General features: G+C 39.9%; 3 protein-coding genes across 18 annotated transcripts in view; 1 reads left to right on the top strand and 2 right to left on the bottom strand.

Annotated features, from left to right (window-relative positions):
* Positions 1-9: 9 nt before the first annotated feature.
* mlx (MAX dimerization protein MLX) lies at positions 10-9,590 on the bottom strand. The gene is made up of 8 exons (XM_077496024.1): positions 8,683-9,590; positions 7,373-7,412; positions 7,201-7,290; positions 2,602-2,711; positions 2,411-2,510; positions 1,243-1,342; positions 609-810; positions 10-543 (listed from the first exon to the last, which is right to left on the bottom strand). Exons 1-8 carry the CDS (start codon positions 9,145-9,147, stop codon positions 487-489), a joined length of 1,164 nt encoding a protein of 387 aa, XP_077352150.1. The 5' UTR covers positions 9,148-9,590; the 3' UTR covers positions 10-486.
* fmnl1a (formin-like 1a) lies at positions 8,683-21,613 on the top strand. Its single transcript, XM_077496012.1, has 26 exons — positions 8,683-8,837; positions 8,948-9,658; positions 11,871-11,954; positions 12,433-12,519; positions 12,684-12,754; positions 13,914-13,997; positions 14,086-14,250; positions 14,343-14,451; positions 14,560-14,636; positions 14,698-14,791; positions 17,402-17,476; positions 17,560-17,670; positions 17,745-17,894; positions 17,972-18,073; positions 18,213-18,978; positions 19,064-19,188; positions 19,276-19,478; positions 19,561-19,795; positions 19,861-19,929; positions 20,039-20,119; positions 20,206-20,335; positions 20,408-20,571; positions 20,640-20,741; positions 20,817-20,909; positions 21,204-21,309; positions 21,395-21,613. Exons 2-26 carry the CDS (start codon positions 9,494-9,496, stop codon positions 21,454-21,456), a joined length of 3,510 nt encoding a protein of 1,169 aa, XP_077352138.1. The 5' UTR covers positions 8,683-8,837; positions 8,948-9,493; the 3' UTR covers positions 21,457-21,613.
* A 1,335-nt stretch (positions 21,614-22,948) lies between these two features.
* srcin1a (SRC kinase signaling inhibitor 1a) overlaps positions 22,949-27,878 on the bottom strand; it is a 127,109-nt gene continuing 122,179 nt past the window's right edge. For 13 of the 16 annotated variants that reach the window (XM_077495864.1, XM_077495972.1, XM_077495873.1 and 10 more), the window contains one exon: positions 22,949-27,580. In XM_077495864.1, the coding sequence (XP_077351990.1) occupies positions 27,182-27,580 (399 nt within the window). In that variant the 3' untranslated portion in view covers positions 22,949-27,181. Of the gene's footprint in view, positions 27,706-27,878 lie in introns of all 16 variants that reach the window. The other 3 variants (XM_077495947.1, XM_077495981.1, XM_077495955.1) reach the window with 2 other exon arrangements.

Here is a 27,878-nt window from a genome sequence, read left to right as displayed (position 1 = left end):
CTTCACCTCTCACGCTTCTGATGCACAAATTTACTGGGACTGCGGTATGTAGAATAAAAGTGTCATTTATCACATATCATGGAAAATCTCCTGTCCTAGAAAATTGCTTGAATTGTCCGTGCTGATGTAGTTAAACCATCACTAGTAACTTAATATTGTCTATGTACTGTACACTCACTAGCCATCAGGCACATTTTAGTGAGATCGCCACAAACTGGCAAAGAATCTCTTGAGGAGAAAAGTGAGCCCTGAGTGACAAAATCTGTGCACACCAAAATACACACACACACTTATACATGCTGCTCTTGATAACATCCTGAGGCCTGTTTTCAAAATAATCTGTTGTCAGCTTTTGAAAATGTCACTGTTTTGTCTGCTGACACGTTATCACATATTGTAAACCAGCTCAAATGGTCAAAATAAGACAAACATCAAGTGTGCCTCTGCGGCTAAAATATACACCACCATGTACCATCCCAGCCCGCATCAGTAGAGCTGCCCGTTGATCTGCCGCAACACGCTGATGACAAATTCCTTCAGCATCTACAGGAGAAAAAAAAAAAAGCCATCAAATGCAAGATTTTGTGAGGATTTTGTGGCGGACGTACCAGCGGCTTGCAGTGCTCCTCAATCCAGTTGATAACGCTGGCCGACAGCTCCTGGAAGCTGTTGACGGACACGGAGCTGCTGAAGGAATAGAAGAGCGAGTCCATGATGCTCTGGAAGATGTTAAACTTGATCTGATCCGACACTTGATCCGTGCCCTGCTGCGGATGGTTCTGGTACGCCTTCACCATCTGCTCATAGTTCCTAGGAGGTGGTGATGTACAACAGTGGTTCTTTCATCGTCAGAGGAAAAAAAAAAAAAAAACAGCACGTAATATCTGAGTTTATAGCTGTCCAGACAATAAAGAGCTAGCTGCTTAGCCCAGTTGAAACCCAATGCTAACCAAAACAGCAGCACCTAAAAAGAGACTCCCGAGTTTGCAGTCTTATCACAAATGACAAATCTTAACTTTCCCATCCTGGAACAAAAGCATGGTAAATACCTCAATTCCATTTCATATCTGCTTCTACTAGCGTTAAATTAATCTGACATATCGGTTATTAGAATTTCATTTGACAAACTGTACTACTGTATACTGCCAACATTATTTAGTCCAAAACATCCTGAAGAGAAGCCCTCCCTCACCTGCATTTAGGTAACAACAAACCCTACTCATCACATCACCCCCAACTCACGTTTTCATGATGTTCAGCGCCATCACTTCTTTTTTTAGGCGGGAAACTTCCTCCTCTTGCTTCTTCTTCTCTTTGTGAAGAAACTTGATGTATTCGATAGCTGCACAGAGAAACAGTTGTGTAAATTGCAAGTTAACTGGATGCGCCTGTAAAAGGCCTTTTCACACTGCATTTAGATTTCTTGATTTTGGCCACGGTGCAGTATGTAAGCTTGCCCATATATGGAAGTGTTGACGTAGCAGCCGACCAGGAAGTAGCAGAGACGCTTTTCACGCTGGTTTAGAAGACTGCAACCTCAGCAATATATATTTGTCATGGCGGCAAAAGAAAGCTTTGCTTATTTTAAAGACTATGATGACGAGATGAGCAGTGGCATTAAAAAAAAAAAGAAAAGAAAAAAAGGAATACATTTTTTGGTTGACAATATTGGTGTTACCATTCTTCTTTATATACATTTTCAAATCCTATGCTATTTGTGCCATTCTAAACCATTTCCACTATTCTGGCATGATTATACATTTGTTTATCGACTACTACTATACACTTGGACCTTTTTTTCCTCCTCACAGTTGTGTTTACCATATTACAACTGCCAGGAGGTTCGCCCCAACATGCAGAGTTGAGATTCCTTCAAGCAAGGAATGAATCCATACAGACACTGAGAGGGAGAGACGGGAGCTTGCATCCTAAGGAAGTCAAGTAAAGATGACTAAATGAGACATGAGTTTCCCTCTATTAATTTTGTAATGGTGACTGTGAAATTACTTCCTAATAGACCAACTAAGAGCTGTTATAGAAACTGCAGCTTGTTTCCATTCAAACTTGGGCTGCTTCAGCCAACGCAAGTGGTGTCATTCACGGCGTGATTCTGAGATTACAATTTCAGCATCTGGAGTGCCCTCATACTGGTCAGAGGAGACTTCCTCTGACTCTTCAGCAACTCTCCTAAGGGAATGGACCTCTTCTTCAATATTTTATTTCTAAACAATTATTTAATTATTTGTTTTGAAATATTTTTTTGAAATTGGTACCTATTTACATCACTTTGTTACCACTATAGTTGCTTGTTTTCCCCCATATCTCCCCCTATAAAGTGGAGATCGTTCTAGCTAGCTTTGTTGATATAGCCTACAAAACTATGTTGATGATAAGATTTGTGTTGTCTCACTCTTCTGCAGGATGGTGGCCTTGCTGATCTTCTGGGCTCCCACTGCAAATTCAGACTGCAGGCAGGTCGGCACAACCGATTGCAGGTCATCGTAACCTTTCTGGAGAGGGAGATTACGAGCTATAAGAGGGCTCGCGGGGTCTCGCAACAGCGGCAAGTCTAGTCTTAGTCTAAGGAGAATTCATTGTCACCTTGATGGCGTCACGCCGCTTCTGCTCGGCTTGCGTGTGCGCTTGCCTCCGCCGATCTTTGTAGGAATTCTTGTATGACGTCTCATGCCTGCAGTCGCTGTCCTCGTCATCTATTGCCACATTAAGAGATTAACGCGCACAGAATTTACATACTTAGATTCCTATGAGTTAAAAGAATACGGTAAATTCCCCATTAAATAACCCCATGGAAAGGGTGGGGCTTAGCCACTAGGACAAAGCTGGTCAAACTTGGTCCTCGACGGCCGGAACCATAGTCATGCAGGTTTTGGATCCATTGTCCAACACAGCTGATATGTGATCACCTCATCAGCAAGCTCTGCATAAGCCTGATAATGATCCTGTTGAATGGAATCAGCTTGTGTTGGAAGAGGGAAACCTCCAAAACCTGCAGGACTTTGAAGTTTGCCTGCCACTGCCCTAGGAGATGCGCAGATGGACAGATATAAAAGGAATAAATTACCGTGTGAAAGTTAGTCATCATTAAACTTGAAGTGTTATTTCCGTCAGTATTTTAATATGGCAAACAAGCACATGAAGCATTTTTATCAAATTAACCAAAAATATATGTATGTACACTACACATTGTCCACAATGTACGAAGAACTATGTGCAAAAAAGGTAACTGTGCTGTCATAAAGTGAATCTATCATTTCAATTAAGATACATTGAATTAATTATTAAGTCATCAACAGATAGGCAAATTTGGCTCAACTGTTTGCTCCCAAATACTTCTCAAGTCACACATTACATTCCGGTGCAGATGTGACTAGATTGGTTGAAAGTAAATATGACTCGCGCGACTTCTAAATTAAATATGAACGTAATATTAAAGTTTGAATAGTTTTTATTTCAGGTTAAAAACAATGTTTTCCCCATGCCTATGATTGAAATCTTTCAAAGTTTGTAACCCCAAAATATTTTTCTTACACTCTAAATTTTACTTAGTACTTTTTGTAATCTCTAAAATTTAAACGTTTATTTCCGTACTTTGTAGGTGTTCTTTTGAGTTTTATTTTGCTTTAAAATATTGTACTTTTAATTATGCAAAGCAGACCGAGTTTCATTGAGTATGGTGCTATAGCTGCCTGCCTTAAATTTGTTTTAAATATCTCCACTTTCTGTTCATTACTCTCAAGTTAAATTAGTCTTAAATGATGCACCTTAACTGACATGTTTCATATTCTTCTTAACATTAAACCCATATTGACTTTTATGATTGTATGACTGTCACTGTCTGCTTCACAAGTTGTTAATATATATATATATATATATATATATATATATTTAGAGATAGACCGATAATCGGCCGGGCCGATAATCGGGGCCGATATTTGACATATTGTTACATATCGGTATCGGCCTGTTTTATTAATCTGACGGCCGATATAAGCGATCCATTTAAAACTCAGTCTATTCGCTTCGAATGCAGCCCAGAGCGTCTCTGTCTGTTATGGAGTCCAACTCCAGCAACATAACGGCCATAGCAGCATTTGATTGGTTAGCCGTGCAAGAGCCAGAACCAATCAGTAGTGTATGCCGTGTATCACAGTAGCCGGTCACACACGCACCCACGGACACAACGCAAGAGACATGCTTCGAAGGTAAGTTAAAAGAGAAGAGACTCCGCCAAACTTTTCACCATGATAAGCTAAACACATTGAATTATGTTGTGTATTAAATGCACTATATGAATGGAGCTGCATTGCCTTGCATTGAATCCCCGCTAGCTAACAGTGGTGTGTTCAGCATAGCATGTAGGCTAACACCCAGTAGCTAATTCGCTACTTGAACTACTCGGGGAGGGAATCACACACATTTTCACTTAATTAAGTAAACAATGTTTGTTAGAAAGGTTCCAAATATTAACAGTTGTCATTATTATATTGTCTAGTTCCATGTTAAGAGTAGAGTAATGTCATTATATTTTCCTCTCGTGACGCACACATTGCATTCTGGGTCACGTCCACTACTTGTTGCATAGCGGTTATTATGCAGTGAGATGCCACAGTGACACTAAATAGCGTTTAGTTACTTTATATTGTGTTTATTTGTCGCACTGGTTTGCCATTGTGTGCCTGAAGCTTCGACGTCGATTTGATTGACAGTTCGTTGTGCACCTCGTTAAAGTCCGCTCCGTAACTAATTAAGTGTCTCAAACACCGTTTAACTACACGAACGTGTTCTCTTCCGTATGTTAGGCATTAGTAGAGAAGTGCACTAAAGTATAGTGTGCTTATTTGCTCGTTTTGTCTCTCTTTTCACGTCATGTCTGCCGTCAGTTGGGACATTATGCTCTCAATGGATGCCACTAATATGTAACATCTACGGCCGTAGTCGGCTGCAATTAATGTTCAGTGATGTAATTTCGTTACGTGCATCATACTTTGAATAATGAGCTCATGTTTGGTGTGTAGTATAACTTTCTCGTGTGTTAGTAACTATTCATGTGGACAGCTAAGATAGTGCTTGTTAATGTGAATTAGCAATGTTGCAGCCCAGTTATTATTTAGACAAGTAAATCTGTGCCATTAAGTAATACAGTACAGTAGTGAGAGAAAAGTGTGCCCATACACACACGTGTCTGTAAGTGTAAAACACATTAAACTGCAGAAACTGGCAGCGGTCCACCACAACAATGTCTGTTTAACCAAGTTATTCTTACTATTATTATAACCAAGTTATTTTACTCTACCTTTTTCTGCGTTGATTGGGGCATCCTAAGTGGCAGTAAACTACATGATGAAGTGTGTTGTATCCTGAAGCTGTCTTTTGACAGTTCTCTTGTAGAGAGGAGTAGCATGATATTGCTGTTCTCGATTTAAGATCCTAAGCTTATCAATACTGTCTATATGGTAACAATAACAATAATCATAATAAGGTCTACAAGAACTGTATGGTGTTCAGGGATGAATAGTTTTTCTCATGGAATTTTTTTATTTATTTTTTGCTGTAGTAATAAGTAATGCCACAGCTGATGCACATTTTGAATGATAGGGTTCCTCCTATTACTTCAAAATATAAAAATATTACATTTATAGAATAAAACTACAAGTATCCCAAATGCTATAAAAGGTAATGTCACGTTGGCCCCCACATTTAACTCCCCCCGCCACCAACGTCTTATTGCAGATGGAAAAATGTAAAATGAAAAGTGCAGTGTGAGAATCCATTGTAAAGAACGGTTAGGGTTTGCATTATTCCAAAATTTGGTGCCAACATTTTAACTTTTACTGCAAATGAATATCGGCTTCAAATATCGGTTATCTGCCTCCTTGACTACCGATAATCGGTATCGGTATCGGTATCGGCCCTGAAAAAAGCATATCGGTCTATCTCTAAAATATATATATATATATATATATATATATATATATATATTAAAAGAAATACACAACCAATTCATTTAAAGAGGGCTTAAGAACATTTTAGGTAGGGTTGAGCCCCCTAAAATAGGTCGAACGATGCCATTGACCCCAGGGTTTCCCCCAGTATTGTGTAAGCCTGGCGGGCCACCAGGCTCTTGCCTTTTTTCCCCCTTCGACGAAGAACAAATATGATTCCACTTATGTTGCTTATTGGGATTTTGTCTTATTTCTAACACTGCATTTGGATAATGAAATGTATTCCAGGTTATTTAATTACCCAGGAACATTATCATTGCCTTGAGGCCCGATGCAAACCGAGTGACATGGTCAAGCCTGGCTAACTGAAGCTCAGTGTGCGGCAACCAGTTTTCATGACTAACCGACTTTCTATTACTTTGCCAGCACGTTATGCAACACAAATTATGTATGAATATTGGGTTTTATATAATAACTATATATTTTTTTTATGTATCTCTGGATGAAAAAGCTAAGCTTGGAGAGTCTCGTCGCCAAAATGCACTATTTCCCTGCCCGTTTTCATTCCATTGTATTTTTATAATATACCTACACCGGCCAAAACAAACTTGCTTCTCCAGTGATGTTATGTTATTTGTGGTTTACTAAAAAAATTATACATTACACAGTTTATGTGGCCTCCCAAAATATTGTTGCCTGATAGGGGTGTGCCAAAAATCGATTCATAAAAGAATCAAGGTTCTCATTTATTAATCGAATCGATATTAATATCTAAAAAGCGATTTTATTTAAATTAGAAATGATGAAGGGGAAAAGGCAGTTGTAGCCCACATGCTGTTTTTGTAGAAAAAAGGCACTTACAATACAAAATTAATAAATGTAAAAAAAAAAAAAAAAAAAAAAAAAAGACACTTTAATGTCTCTATTTGTCATTTTGTCTTGCAAAGCAGACTGGAGTAGATCATGATAATGTTGTGCATATCTGTAAATTGAAGCAGAAATCATTTGTCAATCAAATCATTTTGAATCGAAAATCATTTGAATCGAGAATCGATTCTGAATCGAATCGTAGACCCAAAAATCGATTCCCAGCCCTACTGCCTGATAATGCTGGTGGTTGCAATTTTTCATTACAATTTTGCCAACAATTTTTTGGGGGATTGTCCAGTTCAGTTGTTTTCAGCTGTGTCACTCGGTATGCAGCGGAACCTAAGAGAGCCCCTGGCAGGAGGAACACCTGTGTTTGGTACTGAGGAGGCACTTGTTGAGCTGATGCTGTTGGCCCTCGACACCACGCTTCCCATCCTGGACGTGTCAGCAAAGAGACCTGCAACAAAGCACATTGTTCAGTATTCATCATCATTATCGGCTTCTCCATGAGACTGAGACGTGGGGAGCAACAAACTCACCTGGGTCAAAGACGCCATCGCCGAACGCCACGTCCGAGTGCTGAACAGTCACCAGGCAACAGAAGACAGAAAGAAAGTAAGGACAAAAGTAACACTCAGTATAAGTGCTGGCCTACATGAGGACAATGACCCTCAAAGCACCTACTGTGCACTACCTTGATTGCTTCTTTTCACCGACGCACAAGACCACAATCTGTGTTCGCTGTTTGAATAAGGACACCGCCATACAATTGCTCCACATGTGCTCAACACTACTTGGGAAGCCAAGTCCAGAAAATGTCCTCTTTAGCAAATCAATAAAAGGCAGCATTACCTTTTTATTTATTTAGGTGTTTTTTTGTTGTTGTTGTTTTTTTTAAATATGGTAACTGCACCTTGTAAGCCTTACAAGGTGCAGGCGAATCCCTTGCAATGTAAGGGATTCGCCTTGATATGCCATATCATATCATAAATAGCTATGTCAAAAGAAGAGCAGCGTGTTCAGTTGAGAAATGGCAATGCAATTATGCTTGATATTAAATAAAAGAAATATTTTTAAAATAACTACACCTGTAAATGGCAGCATGTTGGAAGAATGGTTTTGTATGGTTGTTTGACAACTTGTGCCTGTTGGTTCAGGGTGTACCTGTACTTGGCCTCTAGCCCAAAAGTCAGCTGTGACACAAACATGTATAAACAACTAATATATAACATGATATTACTATTGATTTATTTCCATTACTAAAAAATACACATTATTACAACGATTAAAAATATATAAAGTATGATGTAAATGTTACATTTTTCCTCATGTTGAAGTCTGATTTTTTTTTTTTTAAATGAACTACAATGTTAACAAAACGGTTGATAGAGTACTTTATTTATTTATTTATTTATTTATTTTTTTCAAAAAAGCATATTTTAACACGAATCTCACACTTGTCTAGATTCAGCAGTTCAAAAACTTACCGACTATAAAACTGGTTAAACACTCAAAACTTACTTCACAAACAATTACCAAGGTAAAAGGGCAAAGAAAAAAAGAAGTGGGGCGGGGGTGTCATTTATTCTCCCTTTAGATTAGATTACATAAAAACACTAACCAGCTGCCTACCCATGCGTCGTTTATTACAGGGTCGCGACCAAAAAAAAAAAAAAGAGCCCCACAACTACATTTACTTGACAATAAAGACAACAATGCCCGACTAAGAACCAGCCAGCGCGGCTAAAAGTGAACCGACGCACGAGGGCTTACTTGTGACTGATGTCACAAAAGACATATAACAGACAAAAAAGATGATGTTTGTTACGAGCACACGGCTGGACTTTACCTTGCCGTGGTCCTCGGGCGACGTCGTCGGATCCGCCATTTTGGAAGTCCGTGACAATGTTGGTGCGTTCGCGGTCCTTCTGGAAACTTTGAATGCACCGAAAGGCAAAACGACTTCCTCCGCTATCAAAACCAAGTACGCGGTCAGCTGGCAAAGTAAGAACGTGTTGTTATTAAACATTCGCTGAAGTAGATTGTCGGCTTTTGCTGTCGACGTCAAAGCATTGTGACCGACGCGCGTGTGTGTGTTCCCTGTTTTCCCCAAGCGCCAATAAACGTCGCAGGCCAGGATGCAGTAGTCCGTTTTGGCAACAAGGTGTCGCTGTTGCTCCTCTTGGATCACTCGGCTAGCCCCAAGCAAGCTGGCCTCATTGAAAGGGTAAAGATCAAATCCCAGAGTGGCTTCAAGAGGAAAGTAGCCAGTATATGTGGTACAGTGAATTTCAGCTCGAACATCAAAACACATGCATCTACCCTAACAGTCACAACCACAATCCTCACCCTTTGTGTGCTCCACCCTGTGTTCTTAGTGTCGCTGCTTTGTACAGGAAGTTACCCTTCTGCTTTTCTGTTTGTGTGGTTTCTGTCTTTATGACTTTCAGAGTGTGTTGCTTTCCGCTCAGATACCACACTCACGAGGTGTTCTTCTTCCATCCTTGACCAAGTCACAATGCAGCGCCTCTTTCCACAAGGCCTCATCTAGGCTTACGTGCCCTTTCGGAGTGACGGCGGCCCGCTCTGGTATGCTCTGATTTCTTGGTAGAAAGTGTTTGTGCACGGCTTTCCTCCTGGATTACTTGTGGAGATTAGTGATGGGGAATGCCGGGGGCTCGGAGCAGGAGCCGACGCCCGACGACCGTGAGTCTGGGAGTTCGGTGAGCGCGACGTCCATCATGAGCGAACCCGGCGTGTCGACGCTTGCCAGGAAGCCCTTGCCTACTGAGGAGGAGCTGCAGGAGCGCTTCAACATGGTGCTGGTGAGTGAAAACGCAGTCTTTAAACTCATTTTAATAATCCCACAGGTGGTCACATATGTAGAATTAGGCAAGAAACACCTGTCATGTTTTTTTTAAGTTCTTTGTTCTTTACCTACATTATTCATGTCTTTGTATTTATTTTGGCCATTGACATGATCTTCCCGAGTAATTTTTATAAATGTAAAAAACGTATTTGATAGGGTTAAAATAAATAAATAAATAAAACCACCAACACTTATCGGCCCATCGGCTTTCGTCAGACAGAGTGACTCGATTTATGTGTTCTTTGAGATCATAGCTGTCATGCTGAGTTTTTGCTTTGACTTAAGAGCAAAGATTTAAGATACGTATACAAGAATTTCAGCAGATAGAATTCGCTAATATTCTTCAAAAAGAGGCTATTACATGTTTATTGGCACATCCAGTTCGTCAGGCTAAACAGAAAAAAAAAGAGAAATTGCACTTTGTGTATTTAAAACAACCACATAGCCTCCACTAGTTGAACGCTAACGCATAATGATGATCAACATAGGCACAGGTTAACGATTAGTGTCTGGTGGGGTGGCGTTACGTAAACACATCTCGACAGACAATATCCTCCACGAAGAACACATAAACTAAGTAGAGCTAGACTTGGTTTGTACTCAGAATTGCAGAACCTACACCTCAACTTCATTCAAAAACGGTCACCCCAAGTAGGGAAAAGCTGGCAAAAAAAAGAAGCATGCCAACAAACAGACAAAAGATAACAATACTGTTAACAATACAGACACACGTGTGTCAGAGAGTGCTTGAGTGTAGAAAATAAGAACAGAAATGTGGAAATTCTTAAAGGTCAATAATTCGAGCATACATTAAGAGGTTGTTCATTGGTAATTTGTATTTTGTGACTTAATAAAGCGAGCTTTTACACGACACTACAGAACAAAATCACATGCAGGGGATTACAAACAAGAGTTCAGTCTTTAAACATATAGCATTACAAAACGAAATGGAAAAAAAGAGATCCACGGCACTTTTTTTCCACTATTGTGAGCGTGCAGGGCCTCAAGGGGAAGTGGGGCAACACACCGCCACCACAGACCATAAGACCGGAAAGCAGCACGCTTTCAACATGCTACACACGGGATGTTTGTGCTTCATATTTTCATCATCAAATACCGTCTGGTTAGAATTGAATCTGGTTCTTTTTGAATTTATAAGCCCTTAACAGATGGTCAAAAGTGATCACATTGATTGTGTGATTTCTCCCAGCCAATCACAGAAGAAGTGACTTTTGATACAATTACCAATGGCATAAACAATGTACCTCTCAGCCATTGGAGTATGAACTCACATCCAAGTTAGGAGGAAGTCCAATGAACCGAAGGTTCATATTTAGCAAACAAGCATGGTGTCTAAAAGTGAGCATCTTTGAATTTGCCTCCGTTTTTAAATGTTAAGGGAGGCATCCCGCTCGTTTAACTGTCAAACCACAATCAAAGCAACAGCAAAAGAACTGACGGCAACTTGGCACAGAAACGACATTTCCGCCGTTACTGTACTTCTTTTTGGGGAGCTATGAGAGGCTTTCACAGTTCTTGAAGTATACTGAGGGGAACAAGTTATGAGTGACTTAGCTCAAAGGGGGCCCAAGTCCACAAAGTGGGATGTACAAAGGGTTTTTGAAGTTTTGAAGTTTGAAGTTTATTGAACATATGCACATATACACGTATAATTATATAAACACAAAGTTAAAAGTAAAAAAAATAAAATAAAAGAAAATAAAAGAAACATCCAATAAATATCTATGTATATGTTCAAGGGAGTAGGAAGAAGTGGGTGACTGGGACCAAACACCATCACATCTGTTTTGTTTTGATTGAAATTTAAGAAGTTCAGCGCCGTTCAGGCTTTGATTTCTTCCACACAGCACAAATGTTTCCAAAATGGAGGTGTTCTTTTTGACAAGCAGGACATACAGTAGATCTGACTGTCATCCACATAGCAGTGAAAGGAAATACCATGCTTTCTTAAGATGGTACCCAGAGACAGCAAATACATTGAAAACAGAAAGGGCCCCTATTTGAACTCTGTGGTACACCATATGAGAAGAGCAGGATTCAGAACATCCAAGGCTAGCACAAAAAGTCCTGCCTGCCAAGCAGGATCTAAACCGCTCTTGCAGACTAAAAAAGCGCAAGTTAGTAATGAGAATGTTACTGTCTTTCAGAGCTACATGAACCTGCCACCTGATAAACTGCAGCTGTTGAGTCAGTATGACAATGACAAGAAATGGGACCTTATCTGTGACCAGGTACTGCGATTTTTGTTTTATTGGACATTTTTTCAGTGTAATATATTTTTTTAATTTAATATTTTAAATTGTATTTAATGGAAATGTATTTTTAATTGTTTTATTTGTATTTTCAAAGTGCAAATATTAGCATTTTCACATTTTATTTACGTTTTATGTAATTATTTTTTTTAGTTACAATTGTATTTAGTTATATCTATAAATACATATATATTTTTACCTAAATTAAATTTTAAAAATATATATATTATTATTTTTTATTTTCAAGAAGTTGATTTGACAAAACATGAAGGTCATGAAACATCCTGGGGTATAGCGCCTTCACACAGCCTGCATGTGCGGCTGAGCACAGTGTTAAAACCTCAACGGCGTCGGCATGGCAACAGTGCCGGATGACGGCACACATGGGGTGTGTTAGCGTGTGCACACTTACCTCAATGTTAGCGTGTGTCGTTGAGATCACTCTCTGTTCTCTCAGGAGCGCTTCCAGGTGAAAAGCACTCCGTCCACGTACCCAGCCAAGATCAGGAGCTTTTACCAGGACCAAGTGGTGGTCGCTCGCCGGGTCAGTAAACTCTGGCAAATACTGGAATCAACATCTGCTTAAAAAAAAAAATAAAAAAATAAAAAAATAAAACATCGGTTGGGCGCTACTGTAATACAACTGTACAATGTTATGCTGTTTATGATTCTAATGACTTGCATGCGCTGCTGGTGCTTGTTCATCAGAAAAAAAAAATCCAAGATGCCACCAAAGTCCTCAAGGATTTGGAAATATCTCTGCGCACCAACCACATTGGGTAAGTAACATGAATTCACAGAAAATAAGTGCTTTTATAAATGAAAAGGGAAAACTTGAAAAATATTCAATAAAAGCAGTAACTGCATGCATTCCTAATGAATAATTATTGTAATAAACAATTTATGGAGTACTTTTTGGGTACAAACAGACACTTAACATACATATGAATTTACATTATTTAATGCAATTAATTGTATTTAATGTAAACATTTTAACCCCACAAATTAAATTGTCTTCACTTGTGTGTATAATAATTCAGATAATAAATACATTTGATTTAGCACTTAATTGAACATTACACTCAGATAGAATCACTTTAAAGTAATTACTGTTGGTTAATTCAACATTTTAAATTAATTTAAATTATATGGCCATTACAATGCAGTTTCCACAGTATCATTTTAATACATTTTATAACAAAAGTTAAAAATACAGTTTACATTAATATAGGAATTGACTGAATGTAATTTATTTTATTGAATTCAAAGTTTGAATCCCAGAAAACATCGGTATTATAAGACTCCCCCCTTAACTACAAGAGCTTTTTGATATTTGTTGTTTGCATTATTCATTGCTGCCAATACATGCAATGACTAATTGATTCATGGACAACTAATTTATTATCAAATTACCGGAAATATTTGTTTGGATAATAGCTGAATAATAGATACTCTGTTTAATTTAAAACTGTCCAAATCCTCAGATTTTCCGTCTCTCAGCAGTCCGATTTCTGTAATCCTCCATGAAAGCAAGCTGATTATCGTTGTCATTTGTAAACATCTGCTTTTACTTCGGAAAAAAGTGATCCACATTTTTTTTTTTTTTTTTTTTGATTGACTGACATGTATCAGACCAAACCAGTAATTCAATCCCAATTCATTTATACTTGTGCAGTTTCTTCACTGTCAACTTGAAATAATATCCTGTTCTGGAATAAATGGAGGAAAATTATTATTATTATTATTTTTATTATTATTAATGTGACTCATCAATTAATCTATCAATGACCAAAATATATTATTTAAAATGTTGACTGGCTGCAGGAGAAGTCACATGGTTATACTGTGCTTGAGTGAGGCGAACCCTTATTTGGATAAGAGTTCTAAACAAAATGTTCCTTGATGGAGGTAATCATTCTCTGTTATCGTGTCTTGAAGTTGGGCTCAAGAGTTCCTCAACGAGCAGAACAAAGGTCTGGATGTGTTGGTGGACTATTTGTCTCAGGCCCAGTGTGATGTCACGTGAGTAGCGCAGCAGCAACTTGAAAAGCTTTCCGATATTCCCCCCGCCGTCCGCCGAGTCACCTCATATATTGCGTTCCCCCTGCAGGTCCGACATGGAGAACAGCGAGAACGGAGGCACCGTGAGCGACCGAGCGAAGCCGGCCATCGGGAGGTCCATCGAGGACTTGACCAAGACGAGCAGAAGTAGCGGCAGCAGCAGCGGCTCGCACTCGCACGGGATGGGCCGAGCGGCGCGAGCGCTCACAGTGAGGTGAGATGGTCTCTTACAAAAGTTGGGATCAACCTTTTTTTTTTTTTTTTTTTTTCTTTTTTGACTGATGCTTACGTCGCCACCATGAACAGAATCAGCTCCACACTGGGGAACAAGATGCTGAAGAAGTCTCATTTGCCAAGTCAGAGAGATGACGTGCACGTGTGCATCATGTGCTTGAGGGCCATCATGAACTATCAGGTACCAAAAGGTTATTATAGGTCATGAATGCAAACCAAATACACAAAATTCTCGACTTGAGAGTATTGTACGTATCAGCTGCAGTCAGGTTTTCTTTTCCTGTTTCAGTCGGGTTTCAACCTGGTAATGACTCACCCGCGCTGCGTCAACGAGATCGCGCTCAGTCTCAACAGCAGGAACCACAGGTGTGTACGTGTGTGTGCGTATACTTGTGACATCATCATCATAACGTGTCTTGTGTGACAGGACCAAAGCACTGGTACTGGAACTGCTGGCCGCTGTGTGTCTGGTCAGAGGAGGACATGACATCATCCTGTCAGCCTTTGACAACTTCAGAGAGGTTCCCTAATAATCATAATATTAATAATAGATATTAGTATACAACGTCATCCGCTCTCATGTACAGTACAGAACAGTCTTTCTCATTATGCTTGTGCACCCCCATGTGGACAAAAGGTGCAATGCACACACATCTGATAATATACAGTTAATGTCATGAACCACCCCCTTCATTATGTGTGGTTTGGCCAAAGCTGATACTGCTTTAGTGCCAAGGAACTAGGGCTGGGTTCAAAATATCGATTTATCGATATCGTATAGATACGCTTTTTCATATCCCAATATGGATACATAAAACCATGTATCGATATATCGATCCCGCCCCCAACGCACACACACACACACACAACACCACCACCCCCTCCACTCAACCACCACTGGAATATTTGCACAAAAACACCACCAATGTGAATGTGAGTGTTTTTTGTCACTTTTTTACACAGCCTGTACTGTAGTTGTAATTGATTTAAATAATTATGTTTTTTTTGTAATTTATAATTATTAATTTGTAATTTATTATTATTATTATTATTATTATTATTATTATTATTATTATTATTATTGTTATCTATTTATTTATTAATTATTTATTTATTATTTATTATATTGTTATTGTTATTTATTATTATTATTATTATTATTATTATTATTATTATTATTATTATTATTTGTAATTTATTTTTTGTTTTTGTAATTGATTTAAATAATTATTTATTGTTTTTATAAAACAGAGTATTAATGTAACTGCAATGGATTCAATTCTTAATGTAAATATTCACATTTTTACTAATGCATTAAATTGCAGCAAGAAGTTTCTACTATTTGCAGCACTGGTACTTTTGACTGTCTTAAAATAGGTGCTGCATGAATTCCTCAAATGAATCGTTGTGAGTCGTGAATCGAATCGAATCGATCCTAGAAATCGATACCCAGCCCTACAAGGAACTATACTGAAGTGAGTTGATGAGCTTCATGTAGTGCCTTGCTGCCATCTTGTAGCGTCTATAAGTAGGCTAATTCAAATGCTTTCATGTTGGTGTGGGGCAAATCGGTTGCTCGAGGAGTCTTGCTCGTCATATCAGAATTCACCGTACTTATAAATGTTATTCAAACAATTGTCAAATTATAAAAGGTCTATATATATATATATATATATATATATATATATATATATATATAGTCTCCGGTTCGAGTCCAGGCTCGGACCTTCCTGGGTGGAGTTTGCATGTTCTCCCCGTGCCCGCGTGGGTCTTCTCCGGGTACTCCGGTCTCCTCCCACATTCCAAAGACATGCATGGCAGGTTAATTGGGCGCTCCGAATTGTCCCTAGGTGTGCTTGTGAGTGTGAGTGGTTGTTCGTCTCTGTGTGCCCTGCGATTGGCTGGCAACCAGTCCGGGGTGTCCCCCGCCTGCTGCCCAGAGCCAGCTGAGATAGGCGCCAGCAGCCCCCGCGACCCTTGTGAGGAATAAGCGGTCAAGAAAATGGATGGATGGATATATATATATATATATATATATATATATATATATATATATATATATATATATATATATATATATATATATATATATATATATTATTTTTTTTTATTTTTTTTTAAAGTACCGGTATGTCATTTGCCTTTACTGCAAAATCGGCACTTTTCAGGAGACCTCCAAAATGGCACGTTGGTTCAACCATGAACATTGTAACATCTAATAGAGCAAGACATTTTCAACACTTTCAATTAGTCAAAAATGTGTAGCAATTACACACATCCGTGTGGACTGACCAATAGTACAGATTTTTTTTTTTTTTTTTAAATCTTAAATTTACCAATTTGTGACTTGCGAGGTCTCAGCCCGATGCCAGCGATATGTATATTTTATATAAAATACATATTGTTGTTTCATGATTATATAACTTTTTAAATATACAAGAAACCATCATAAAACATTAGTAAAAAATTGATAGGGATTATAAAATGTGTATTTTCATTTTCATGTGCTATTATATTACAAATATGATACAAATTAAAATTTTAATATTTTATATACGGCAGTTAAATTATGACTTTTTATGAATTTGAATAAAATAATTTTTTTTTACATATATTAATTAAATTACGAGTATATAATACATGGTCATTCTCAATTTTAATAATCAAGATGCGTATATATTTTTAAAATTATATTGTATTAAAATGTTAATGTTACATAAACACATTTAATATTAGAGTGTATCTATTTATATGTATTTATATTTATAGCTAATACTTCCATTTAAGGATGTTTGATTTCATTTTTTTCAGCACTCAATTATTAAGTAGTCACCGATACCAATACAGAGTACTGATACCACATAAGGGGAAAATTTTAAGACCTATTTTTCAGAGTATAGCGTTTTTCCTAAAAATTGCGTGAAATTAGCATCAATTTTCTATACTTCTAATTTTTATTTACTGATTGTAAAATAGCCACAAGAGGGCGTCAGATACTGGTATCCTTGAAATAAGGCCGGGTTTTGGCCCAATACTCACTCGCCCATCCCTACTTGTTATTCAGATTTTTTTAAATTCGATTGAATGCCATATTTATGATTGTGCTTCTATTTGTGTTATTTGTCTCTCAGGTGAGCAAAGAGAGGTACCGCTTTGAGAAGCTGATGGAGTATTTCATCAATGACGACTGCAACATTGACTTCATGGTGAGTCCTACACATGTTCCGTACCACATTGAATTGTATCATTTGAAAAAGACAGTTAAAAATAGAATCTCATCAATTTGCAGGTGGCCTGCATGCAGTTCATCAACATTGTCGTCCATTCCGTGGAGAACATGAACTTCCGCGTGCACCTGCAGTACGAGTTCACCAAGTTGGGCTTGGACAAGTATCTGGACGTGAGATGACCGTGTCGGTGTAACTCACGAAGTCTCCCGTGAATCGAGTTCACTGTCTTGTTTATGCATTTTAGAATCTGAGGCAAACGGAGAGCGAGAAGCTTCTGGTGCAGATCCAGGCCTACCTGGACAACGTGCTGGACGTCGGCGTACTATTGGAGGACGCCGAGAGCCGAGGGGGCGTTCTGGAGCACGTGGACCAGCTGCAGGACCACAACATTCAGGTGGGCTCCGTAGACGAAATGAGTGCGACGGAGGTCGTGGACGTGTGCTCAGACGTTCCTTCCGCTGTGATTTCCAGCTCAGTGCTCAGCTCCAGGAGATGGAGTCTCAGAACGCAGAGAAGATTTCCGAGCTTGAGACTCAACTCATGCAGGTCACCAAAGAGACCGAGTTGCTCAAGGTACGTTCATTTATGCAACTGCAGAGAGTAGCGGGCATTTGTTTTCATTATTCAGATTTGTGTGGAATTACAACTGAAGCTTTCTGCGTTGTTTGAGGCATTTTTATGAGCAATGATAAGTATTCTGTTCCATCATCAGGAAAGCCTGCGAGACTCCTGCTCCCAGGTGAGCATCTTGGAGCAGAGGGAATGGGAGAAGGAACAGGAGAAGGAACAGGAGAAGGAACGGGAGAAGGAACGGGAGAAGGAAAGGGAGAAGGAACTCGACATGGAGCGGGAGAAGGAGAGGGAGCGTTTGAGCATGGCGGCTTCTCAGGCAGCTTATGAGCTGGAGCAGAAGGTCCAGGAGTTGCAGGAGAAGGGTCTGATCTGCTTGACCAGGAGCCCCTCGGGAAGTTTGGACATTAATATTTTGTCCGCCACAGTGACCGATTGTGCCTCGGTACAAACACTCCCGGTGACTTGTGAGACTTGTGCCGCCTCAGCTGCAGTCCGTCCCTCGACACCTCCTCCAACTCCACAACCACCTCCACCCCCACTTCCTCCTCTTTCCACTGGAGGTGAGCCGCCACCACCTCCTCCTCCACCTCCTCCACCTCTTCCTGCGCCTGCCTCCGGAGGAGGGCTGCTACCACCTCCTCCTCAGCCTCTTCCACCTGCCGGTGGAGGAGGGCCACCACCGCCGCCTCCGCCTCCACCACCACCGCCTCCTCCACCTGCTGCCGGAGGAGGACCACCGCCGCCTCCACCAGCACCGCCTCCTCCACCTGCTGCCGGAGGAGGGCCACCGCCGCCACCGCCGCCGCCTCCTCCACCATCCGCCGCCGGAGGAGGGCCACCACCCCCGCCACCTCCACCTGGTGCTTCTATTCCATCCCCTCTGGGAGCACCGAGCATTCAGTCAGGTAGTTCGACATTCTGAGTGGTGCAAGGATCTAGTTCCCAGATCTAAAATCGTAAAAAAAGATGGTCGACTTTGTGTCTCCTCAGGGTTGAAGAATAAGAAGCCTATCCAGACAAAGTTTAGGATGCCATTGTTGAACTGGCAGCCTCTAAAACCGAATCAGGTGACGGGAACTGTGTTTTATGAGCTGGATGATGAGCAAGTCTTGGGGGTAAGAAGGTGCACTTCGGACAGAGAACAATTTCTAGAAGTCTGAAAATGATGGAACAATGTTTATCATCTCTCTACGTCCCTTCAGGAGCTGAACATGGAGATGTTTGAAGAACAGTTCAAGACCAAGGCGCAGGATAATCCGACAGACCTGATGAAGGGGAAAAAGAAGTTAAGGCAGAAGGGTCCCAGCAAGACGTCTTTGATTGACCCCAACAAGGCCAAGAATTTGGCCATCACGTTGCGCAAAGCCGGGATGACTCCTCCGGAGATCTGCGCCGCCATCGAGGCGTACGCCTAACGCCTAACTGACCTTTTCATGACCTCGTGGACTTAAAAATAAACAGCCCTGTTGTCCGTTTCCTCTTTACAGATACGATCAGAAATCATTGTCAATAGACTTCCTGGAGCTGCTTGAGCACTTCATACCCTCTGAGTTTGAGACAAAGCTGCTAGTTAACTACGAGAATGACGGCCGACCCCTCGAGGACCTGACGGATGAAGACCAGTTCATTTTGCGCTTCGGCAAGATCCCTCGCCTGAGTCAGCGGATTAACACACTCACCTTTATGGGAAATCTCCCAGAGAGCATCAAACGACTGCAACCGGTGAGTCCAGCCTCCTTCCAAAGTGTAGGAGCAAAGATTTGACTGACTATTTGTCCGTGTCGCAGCAAATCAACTCCATTATCGCGGCATCCATGTCCGTCAAGTCTTCGGCCAAACTAAAGAAGATCTTAGAGGTCGGTCCAAGAGATTTAACGTGCTCATGAAGCCTTCAGACAGAGATCCTAACTTTGTGTTTTTTTTTTTGTTTTTTGTTTTTTTGTGGGGGGGGGTACCACCTTTTAGATCGTGTTAGCGTTTGGCAACTACATGAACAGCAGCAAGAGAGGGGCAGCTTATGGCTTTAGACTGCAAAGTCTAGACCTTGTAAGTAGCATCCCAAGAGCTTACATCAGAATGGAGACAAGTGATATGTTTTCAAGGAACCATGTCAACTTCTGTTTGTCTTTCAGCTACTGGAAACCAAGTCCACAGACCGCACGCAGACGCTGCTTCACTTCATTGCCAACATTGTCCACGAGAAGTATCCCGACCTGGCCAACTTCCACACAGAACTCCACTTTGTGGACAAGGCAGCCCTCTGTACATCTTAACACATGCTCTTTTTGTGTTTATACGAATGCCCTCACTCAAAAGCTCCCCTCTCTTTGCCAGTGTCCTTGGACGGCATCCTCCAGGACATCCGCTCCTTGGAGCGAGGGATGGATATGACCAAGAGGGAGTTTGCGGTGCTGAATGACAGCCCGGTCTTAAACGAGTTCATCCAAAGCAACAGTAAGCAGTTGGAGTCTCTGATGAAAGACAGCAAGACTGCTCAGGTTAGCCTCAAATTTCCCAAGTGAGTTTGCGCGCCACCTAACCTGATCTCCACTTCTCCATTGTGTAGGAGGCTTACTGCTCAGTTGTGGAGTATTTCGGAGAGAACCCCAAAACCACGCAGCCGGTCATGTTCTTCCCGTTATTTGTACGCTTTATCAATGCCTACAAGGTGAGAATGTCTGCTGGGCTTGCAAACGTCTGGAACATTTTGAGCTGATGATGTTTTTTTTTTTTTGGTCCACAGAAAGCTGAGCAAGACAATCAACTGATGAAGAAAATGGAGCTCGAGAGGAGCCAAGCGAAAGATAGTTCGCCAGTGAAGGCTGGAAACCAAAAGGTTAAGTATCAGTACACAATATTCAGACAATGATTTCTGGATGCAGGATACGGAGTTCAGTGTGCAGCTTGGTTTCTGGATAATGGATGATGTGACTGGCGATGTGCTTATAAAAAACGATAGAGTTGCAAAACACATATTACCTGATTGTTCAAACTATTACCATTACACTTGTGTGCAGAGAAAACAAGTCACAGCTCACCTGCTTTTTGGGTTTGGTCATGTGACGTTTACAAGTCAAGCCCATGGGAAATTTCCGTCAGCAACACTTGCTGTCTGTTGAAATCCTTTTAGGGTCCCTCGATGCCCAAGATGGACTTCATTGCTGAGCTGAAGAGAAAGCAGGTGCAACCTCAGGTGCGCGAGGGCAAGGATGGTGCTTTGGAGGACATCATCACAGGTAACACCATGGAACAATTTTATATGCGTGTAACGTGCTTGCATGGTCATACCATCATTCTCATTGCTCGTTTTCCACCGCTCAGATCTGAGGAATACGCCGTACCGCCGCACGGACGGTCGCCGAAATACTCGTTTGGAAACCTAAAAGAAACAATAACCTCAAGGCTGAATGTGGATTGTTACACAGGCGAGATGTCAACGTCACATCTCCTGCCAGTAAAAGTTTTGTAAATAAATACATTCAAGATGTATTTTCATCAAAAACATTATGTAAAGAAATCACTGTACATTTTCAGATGTATCTGTGTTGTTCTTCACAAAATAAAAATAATACTTAAAAAAAATCAGTGTTGTTGTCACTTTATTAAAAAAATATATAATAAAGAAATACAATAAAAAAAATATAAACATAAAAAAAAACAAAACAAAAAACAGCACCCCCAACACTCCATAGGCGTATGCTTGCCAGCAGGATGATTTGAAGAAATTGGCAATGATAATAATGTGCGGAATAAATTTATTTCTACAACGGTTCAATTATTTCATTTATGAATGAAATATTATGACATGGCTTAGAATCTGTCTGCCTGCGCCCCAATCAAATTCACAAAATTTGTATTTAAGCAACTGCACCGCTATTTAGACGTGGTTTGAGCACTAGTCTTGTCTTTAGACCACCTTTCTGCCACCAAATTGTCATTCCGCTGGGTAACGGCCGTATTATCAAGGATACACTCTGGCTGCTTTGGAGCATTGGCTAGAGACCTGGTATGCCAAATTGGCAAACAGTAAATTGGCACAAAAAAAAAGATGTTCCTATTTTAAAAATTGCAAACTTCCCTTTAACATGGTACATTATTTTGTTGTCCCTGCTTCGAGACAAATCCACAGATTCAGTGAACTGTACAAGAGGAGCTGCACTTTATTGGACACACAATCACAGGAAATTATGTACAAAACATTTTTGTCACACACATTTCCTCACATAATGTCATCCACACTGATAAATTAAGTCCAGCATCATTAGTCTCTCTTTTTTTTTTTTTTTTTAATAAATTGATATCATTATATATACTGTGTGTGTGTATATATATATATATATATATATATATATATATATATATATATATATATATATATATATATATATATATATATATATATATTATATTAGATCTATGATGTTACTTTTTGTTCTTTATGTCACACTAACTACAAACTTGGGGCGCCGTTGCGCTCAAGCGAACCCGTCAGACGTCACACGACCTAACATGCCTGCCTTTGATTCACACATAAAACCAAAAGAACATCTCAACTTCAACACCTTTTCTTTTTTAATTTTTAGAGAAAACATTCATTATAGACTTACTTTTTTTTTTTTTTTAAATCTTGACTGCACGTGCGATTGCTTGAGACAATACATGCGTTTGTGGTGTTTTAATACCTTTCAATCTGTCATTATACTACTAATAAATCATATTAATAAATCAATATATTTTGCTTTTTGGACGTTTTTTTTTTTTTTTGGACCGGCTAGGAACGACTGATTATTTACACAATTTTTGTTTCTTCTACTTTGCGATGCTGTTTCAACATCCACACATTCATGTAAAAATACAGTACATGTACTATATATGTACATACTAATCGACCACATAGGTTTATTAATATATAAAAAGGGAGATACAAGTTGAAAAGCTTCATTACTGATCTATCTTGTTGGTTCTGCTTTTCTTATTCACCCCCACCCACTTAAGAGTGTTGCAGTTTTACGCGCAGACTTGAATGCAACATTAAAGTCATGTGACTTCATACAAACTTTGCACTCAACGCCATAGATTTGCACCTTCAACAGCACCAAAACACGCAAGCACAGGATGGGGTGATTTTTAAAAATACATAATTCAATCAAATAAAAAATAAAAAACAACAAAAAAACGAAAACAAATACAGAAAAAGAGAAAATAAAAAAAATACTTTTTTTTTTTTTTTTTAAATAAATAAATAAAAAAATGTTTTGGGTCACGAATTCCTCAGTACATACATTACAGAACATGTGTCCATACAGAATATCCTACAAAGAAGAAACGCTATGCATATTACAGAGCCTATACAGATATATCTTAAACAAATATAATAATTAAAAAAATGTCCTGTGCATGTGAATAAACAATCTGTGTGGAATGTGAAAATGAAAACAAACCTGTACAAAATGATTACACGGCTAATTTATAAAAACTGAAGCGGTTGATGACATTTTACAGTAAATCCTCATTTTTAGTCTAAGTCTCTATACTATATGTTTATATAAATATGTACATCATAATAATCACACTTTCTTTTTCACAGGTACACTGTCATACACATACATTTCACTCACACCATAAAATGTATGTGTATGTATTTATAGTTTCTGTACTAGTTCGAGTTTAAAGTGGATGTCCACCGCTAAAGCAGTGTCACAGAAAGGGGGGGAGGGCGTTGTCTATTGCGCTGAGACTCCAGATTTAGCTTCTAGTGCCACTGCTGCATTTCTTAATTCCCACTTTTTAATCTGCACAATTTGAGAAATAGTGTTCTCTTCTGTCATGGTGATGATGTCACAGGGAAGTCAAACGTGATCTGGGAATCAGGATGGTTTCACGATGCATTCAAAGGGCCTTGTTTTTCAGTTTATACTTTAATTTGCTTTCACAAATTATCTTATGTTTACAGTGCTGGATTTTCTGCACTTGTGCTTGTCTATAAACTTATTTCCTCCCTGGTTCCATTACTGCCTATTCAAATCACTGTAAAGATAAATATATGTATTTACTATACATTTTGTTACTATAATTTCAACATCAACAACTGTATCAGTTTTTTTTTCCCCTAACAAGGAGGCCCTCTAAAGGGACTGCATACTAAGCTTGAAGCCCCAGTCCACAAGGTGGCTGTCAAGTCAGATTAAAAAAGAAAAAGAAAAAAAAAAGTTCCCCACCATTGCTATTTCGCCTTTCCCTACATGACGTGTATGCACATGAGGTGCTCTAAAGCAGTCATATCAGCCCAAAGCCAAATACTGACTATCAAGTCAATCTTGGTTAAAAAGAAGTCCTCGTCCTTACTGCTTCATCTTTCTCAGTGCGATGTGTGTGTAGTCATGGCTGACAACGAGGCACTCTAAAAAGAGGCCCCTGCTGCAAATTATCTGAAGGGAGGATGCATTTTGTTTGGGTGCAGGCACAGCTAGCTAGTTAACTGCATCCTGTAATTGCGTTAGATAACTGCAGATGTGAATGAAGGTGCTCAAGTTCTATTTAAGGTGGGGGACGGGTGACTCATGCCAATACCATAGATACACCTCATTTTTACCCCCCCCCCAAAAAAAACAAAAAACAAAAACAAAACAAAAACAAAACAAAACAAAAAAAAACAAAAACAAAATCAAGGTAACTGAAATAGTTAAAAAACAGTTTAGTGCTCTCTCTCGAAAAACAGGCTCCAATAAAAAGAAATGCTCCAAATGAAACTGTTAAGGCTTCACAGGCGGGGGCCTATAAAGGGTTCTTGTGCATGAGGAAATAAAAGCAGCCTCGCAGTGCTTTTCAAACTGTGCGGATGTAAACCAAATGAGGAACAAGCAGGATATTTGATCTAAACGTACACACAGTGTGTTTAGTTAAGACGTCATGTTGTGCTTTGTCATTGAGATGTAATTAAGATGCGGCTGTGCTCGCTCATTGAAAGTCTTAATGTACATTTTGTTCTTTAACAAATGTTTGGCGTAAAGGTCCACACATTAAGCTGCTTATGAGGCTGCTTCCCAGTGGACTGATGTTGACATACATTAGAGCAAACACTTATTTATAAAGGGACAACACCTGTTGTGCTTACTTGGGCTTTATGTTTTTTTTTTTTTTGATGCATTAATAATATATAAAGTGTGAATGCGGACAGGGCCTGTTGTCTTTGGGTAGCTTGATGTTTTTGTGATACCAATGATTGTCTTAGTGTAATATTAGCATCAGATTGTATAAATCAACATTTCTATATAGAATTCTTCATTATTATTATTTTTATATACGATATTATATTTGTCCTTTGTGTAGTTGTAGCTTCATTTAGAGATGTGCTGTTGGCCAAAATAAAACGAGTAAAAAGACGTTATTCCACAACAAATTCATCCAAGCATGTCTTTGTGCATTGGATACAGAAAAGGGAACTTTCCCAAACTCAGCCCACAAAGTTGGACGTTCAGCACCATCCAAAATGCTTTGCTAAGATGAACAATTAACATTCATGGGGTGCAATCAACCTCATAATTGATTTTTTTTAATGATCTGTACTACTACTTTTGTTTTTGTCCATCAAATAATCATGTAAACAGCACCACTTTGGCTTGGGTTAAATCAAATAGCTTTACAATGACACACAACTATACACACACACACACACCCACACCCACACCCACACACACACACACAAACGTCAATACATTTGAATATGGTACAAAAGGTCAGTTTAATTCAAAAAGTAAAATGCTATATGATATAGATTAATTATACTTAAAAAAATATATATATATATGTAGGAGTGTGGCAATATCTTGATATCGCAATAAATCCTGATACTTTGTCTCCCAATCGATTATCGATTATATGCCTACGCCAAGTATCGATATTTATAGCTAATATAGAGCCACGATAACGGCTCATTTTTCATTACTTATTGTGCAATTACTTGGCGGGCCGCTAGGGGGAGCGCCTCATAAGAGTGGCGGGGAAATTGATAGAAGTCTTCAGGTGAAGAAGACAGGTGAAGCTTACGTTTACTTGTGTAAGACATTTATCTGTCCAGGGAAGTGACTCAGTTTTGCATACGTTTCTATGAAAAAAATGTGTATTATATCTTAAATTTTAAAGTTTTAAAACATATTTTATGTTTCAACTTTTTGAAGCACACAATTTCTGAGGAATACTGTATTTATATTGATTTAATTGGATTTAATATTTAATTCATATTTAATATTTTACTTTTTCAATGTTACACAAAAAAATGTGTCACAGTTTCTAAAATGAATCAAATGACTATGTGACTGACTGACATGTTGCTTGATGCACAGATGTACAGATAGTTAGTTGTCTCTGTTAAGAAGTCTCTGACTCTGTTAGTGTTTGTTAAAAAAAAAACTAAAGTACTAAAAGTACTCACTGTGAAGAAGACAGCAGTTTTAATATTGTGTTTCAGTGATGGTACAAAAATAAACTATTTTCTCATTGAAAAAAACAGTTTATGTCTTGATTAGTTTTAGCGTAGATTATCAGGGATTTATTACCTGACCAATATATCGATAATCACGGAATCGTCATATCGTGAGATAATTCTTATCGTGTGCCTTGTATCGCGTATCGTTTCGTACGGTACCGAGGTTCCCAAAAACAAACATATTAAACCTGTTGCTCCTCCCTACTGTAGCTGTGGGCACAGCATCTGAGATGCTGATTAGCATTAGCATTAAGCTAGCAGACTAAATGGCTAAGTGTTAAATACAGAATGTGTAGTTGTCTTTGTTTTATGTTTAGTTTGACAGTAAATTTCTAGGTGCGCCATTAAACAGCTCGGAGAGTCTTTTTTTTGTTCAAACCTTTTGTTGTTTTGCCAAACTACAAAAAAAAAAAAAGTTTTCCACCATATTCCAATGCATTGAGATGCACCTGTGTATAGAGTGACTGATGATGATGATTATTGTAGCTCTACATTTTAAAACAGGATCAGCTTATACCAGGTGAAATTACTAGGAAGGTTCCAGTTTTGTGCGTTGAAGGGAGACTTCCCTTAGTGGACCTCCAGAATCACATGAGACTTGCCATAAAGGGACAGTTTTGCTGCTACCGTCCATTCTTGCAGCCGCTGAGGCCCTCCACGCTAGCCTTGGACAAGGTGGGCGACGTTAGCGACGTGGGCGAGCAGGGCGACAGCACGGGCGTGGTGGGCGAGGAGGATGACGACAGGGTGGCGGTGGGCGTCTGCGAGGAGGACGAGGCGGGCGAAGGCGAGCGGCTGCTGGGCGAGGGCAGGGCGGACGCGGCGGCCGCCGCACGTTGCTGCTGCTGCTGCTCACGGAGGAGGCGGTGCTGGCGCAGGGCGGAGGACAGCAGCAGGGCCTCGGCGCTCAGGCCGGCGGCCGACAGGCTGGCCAGCAGCGCCTTGGCCCGGCCGGGCGACGCCCTCAGCGTGGGACCCTCCGCCCTCCTGCGGCGGATCCCCAACTCGACGCCCGCGGCTCCCTTCAGGTCAGAGGACACGTGATGAGGGGAGCGGGAGTGATGAAGATGGACGGGGGGGGCGAGCGATGAAAAAGTCCGACAAAGCGGAGGTTGCCTGCGCACGCATGCTCACAAGGTGCTCACTGCTGGAGGGGGACGAGGGGCGGTTATCGTGCGTTGACGAGGCGGGTAGGGTCACGCCACCATGAGGAAGAGGAGGAGGAAGAGGAAGGGGGAACAAAACAAACAAGAGGACACATTATTTCAGGCGGACACATGCATGTGCGACGGGCCAGCAGGCGCCATCGACACATGAAGA

This window comes from Festucalex cinctus, chromosome 1, assembly GCF_051991245.1.
Source record: "Festucalex cinctus isolate MCC-2025b chromosome 1, RoL_Fcin_1.0, whole genome shotgun sequence".
In the NCBI taxonomy this organism is placed as follows: Eukaryota; Metazoa; Chordata; class Actinopteri; order Syngnathiformes; family Syngnathidae; genus Festucalex; species Festucalex cinctus.
This window is presented reverse-complemented; position numbering and strand designations above follow the sequence as displayed.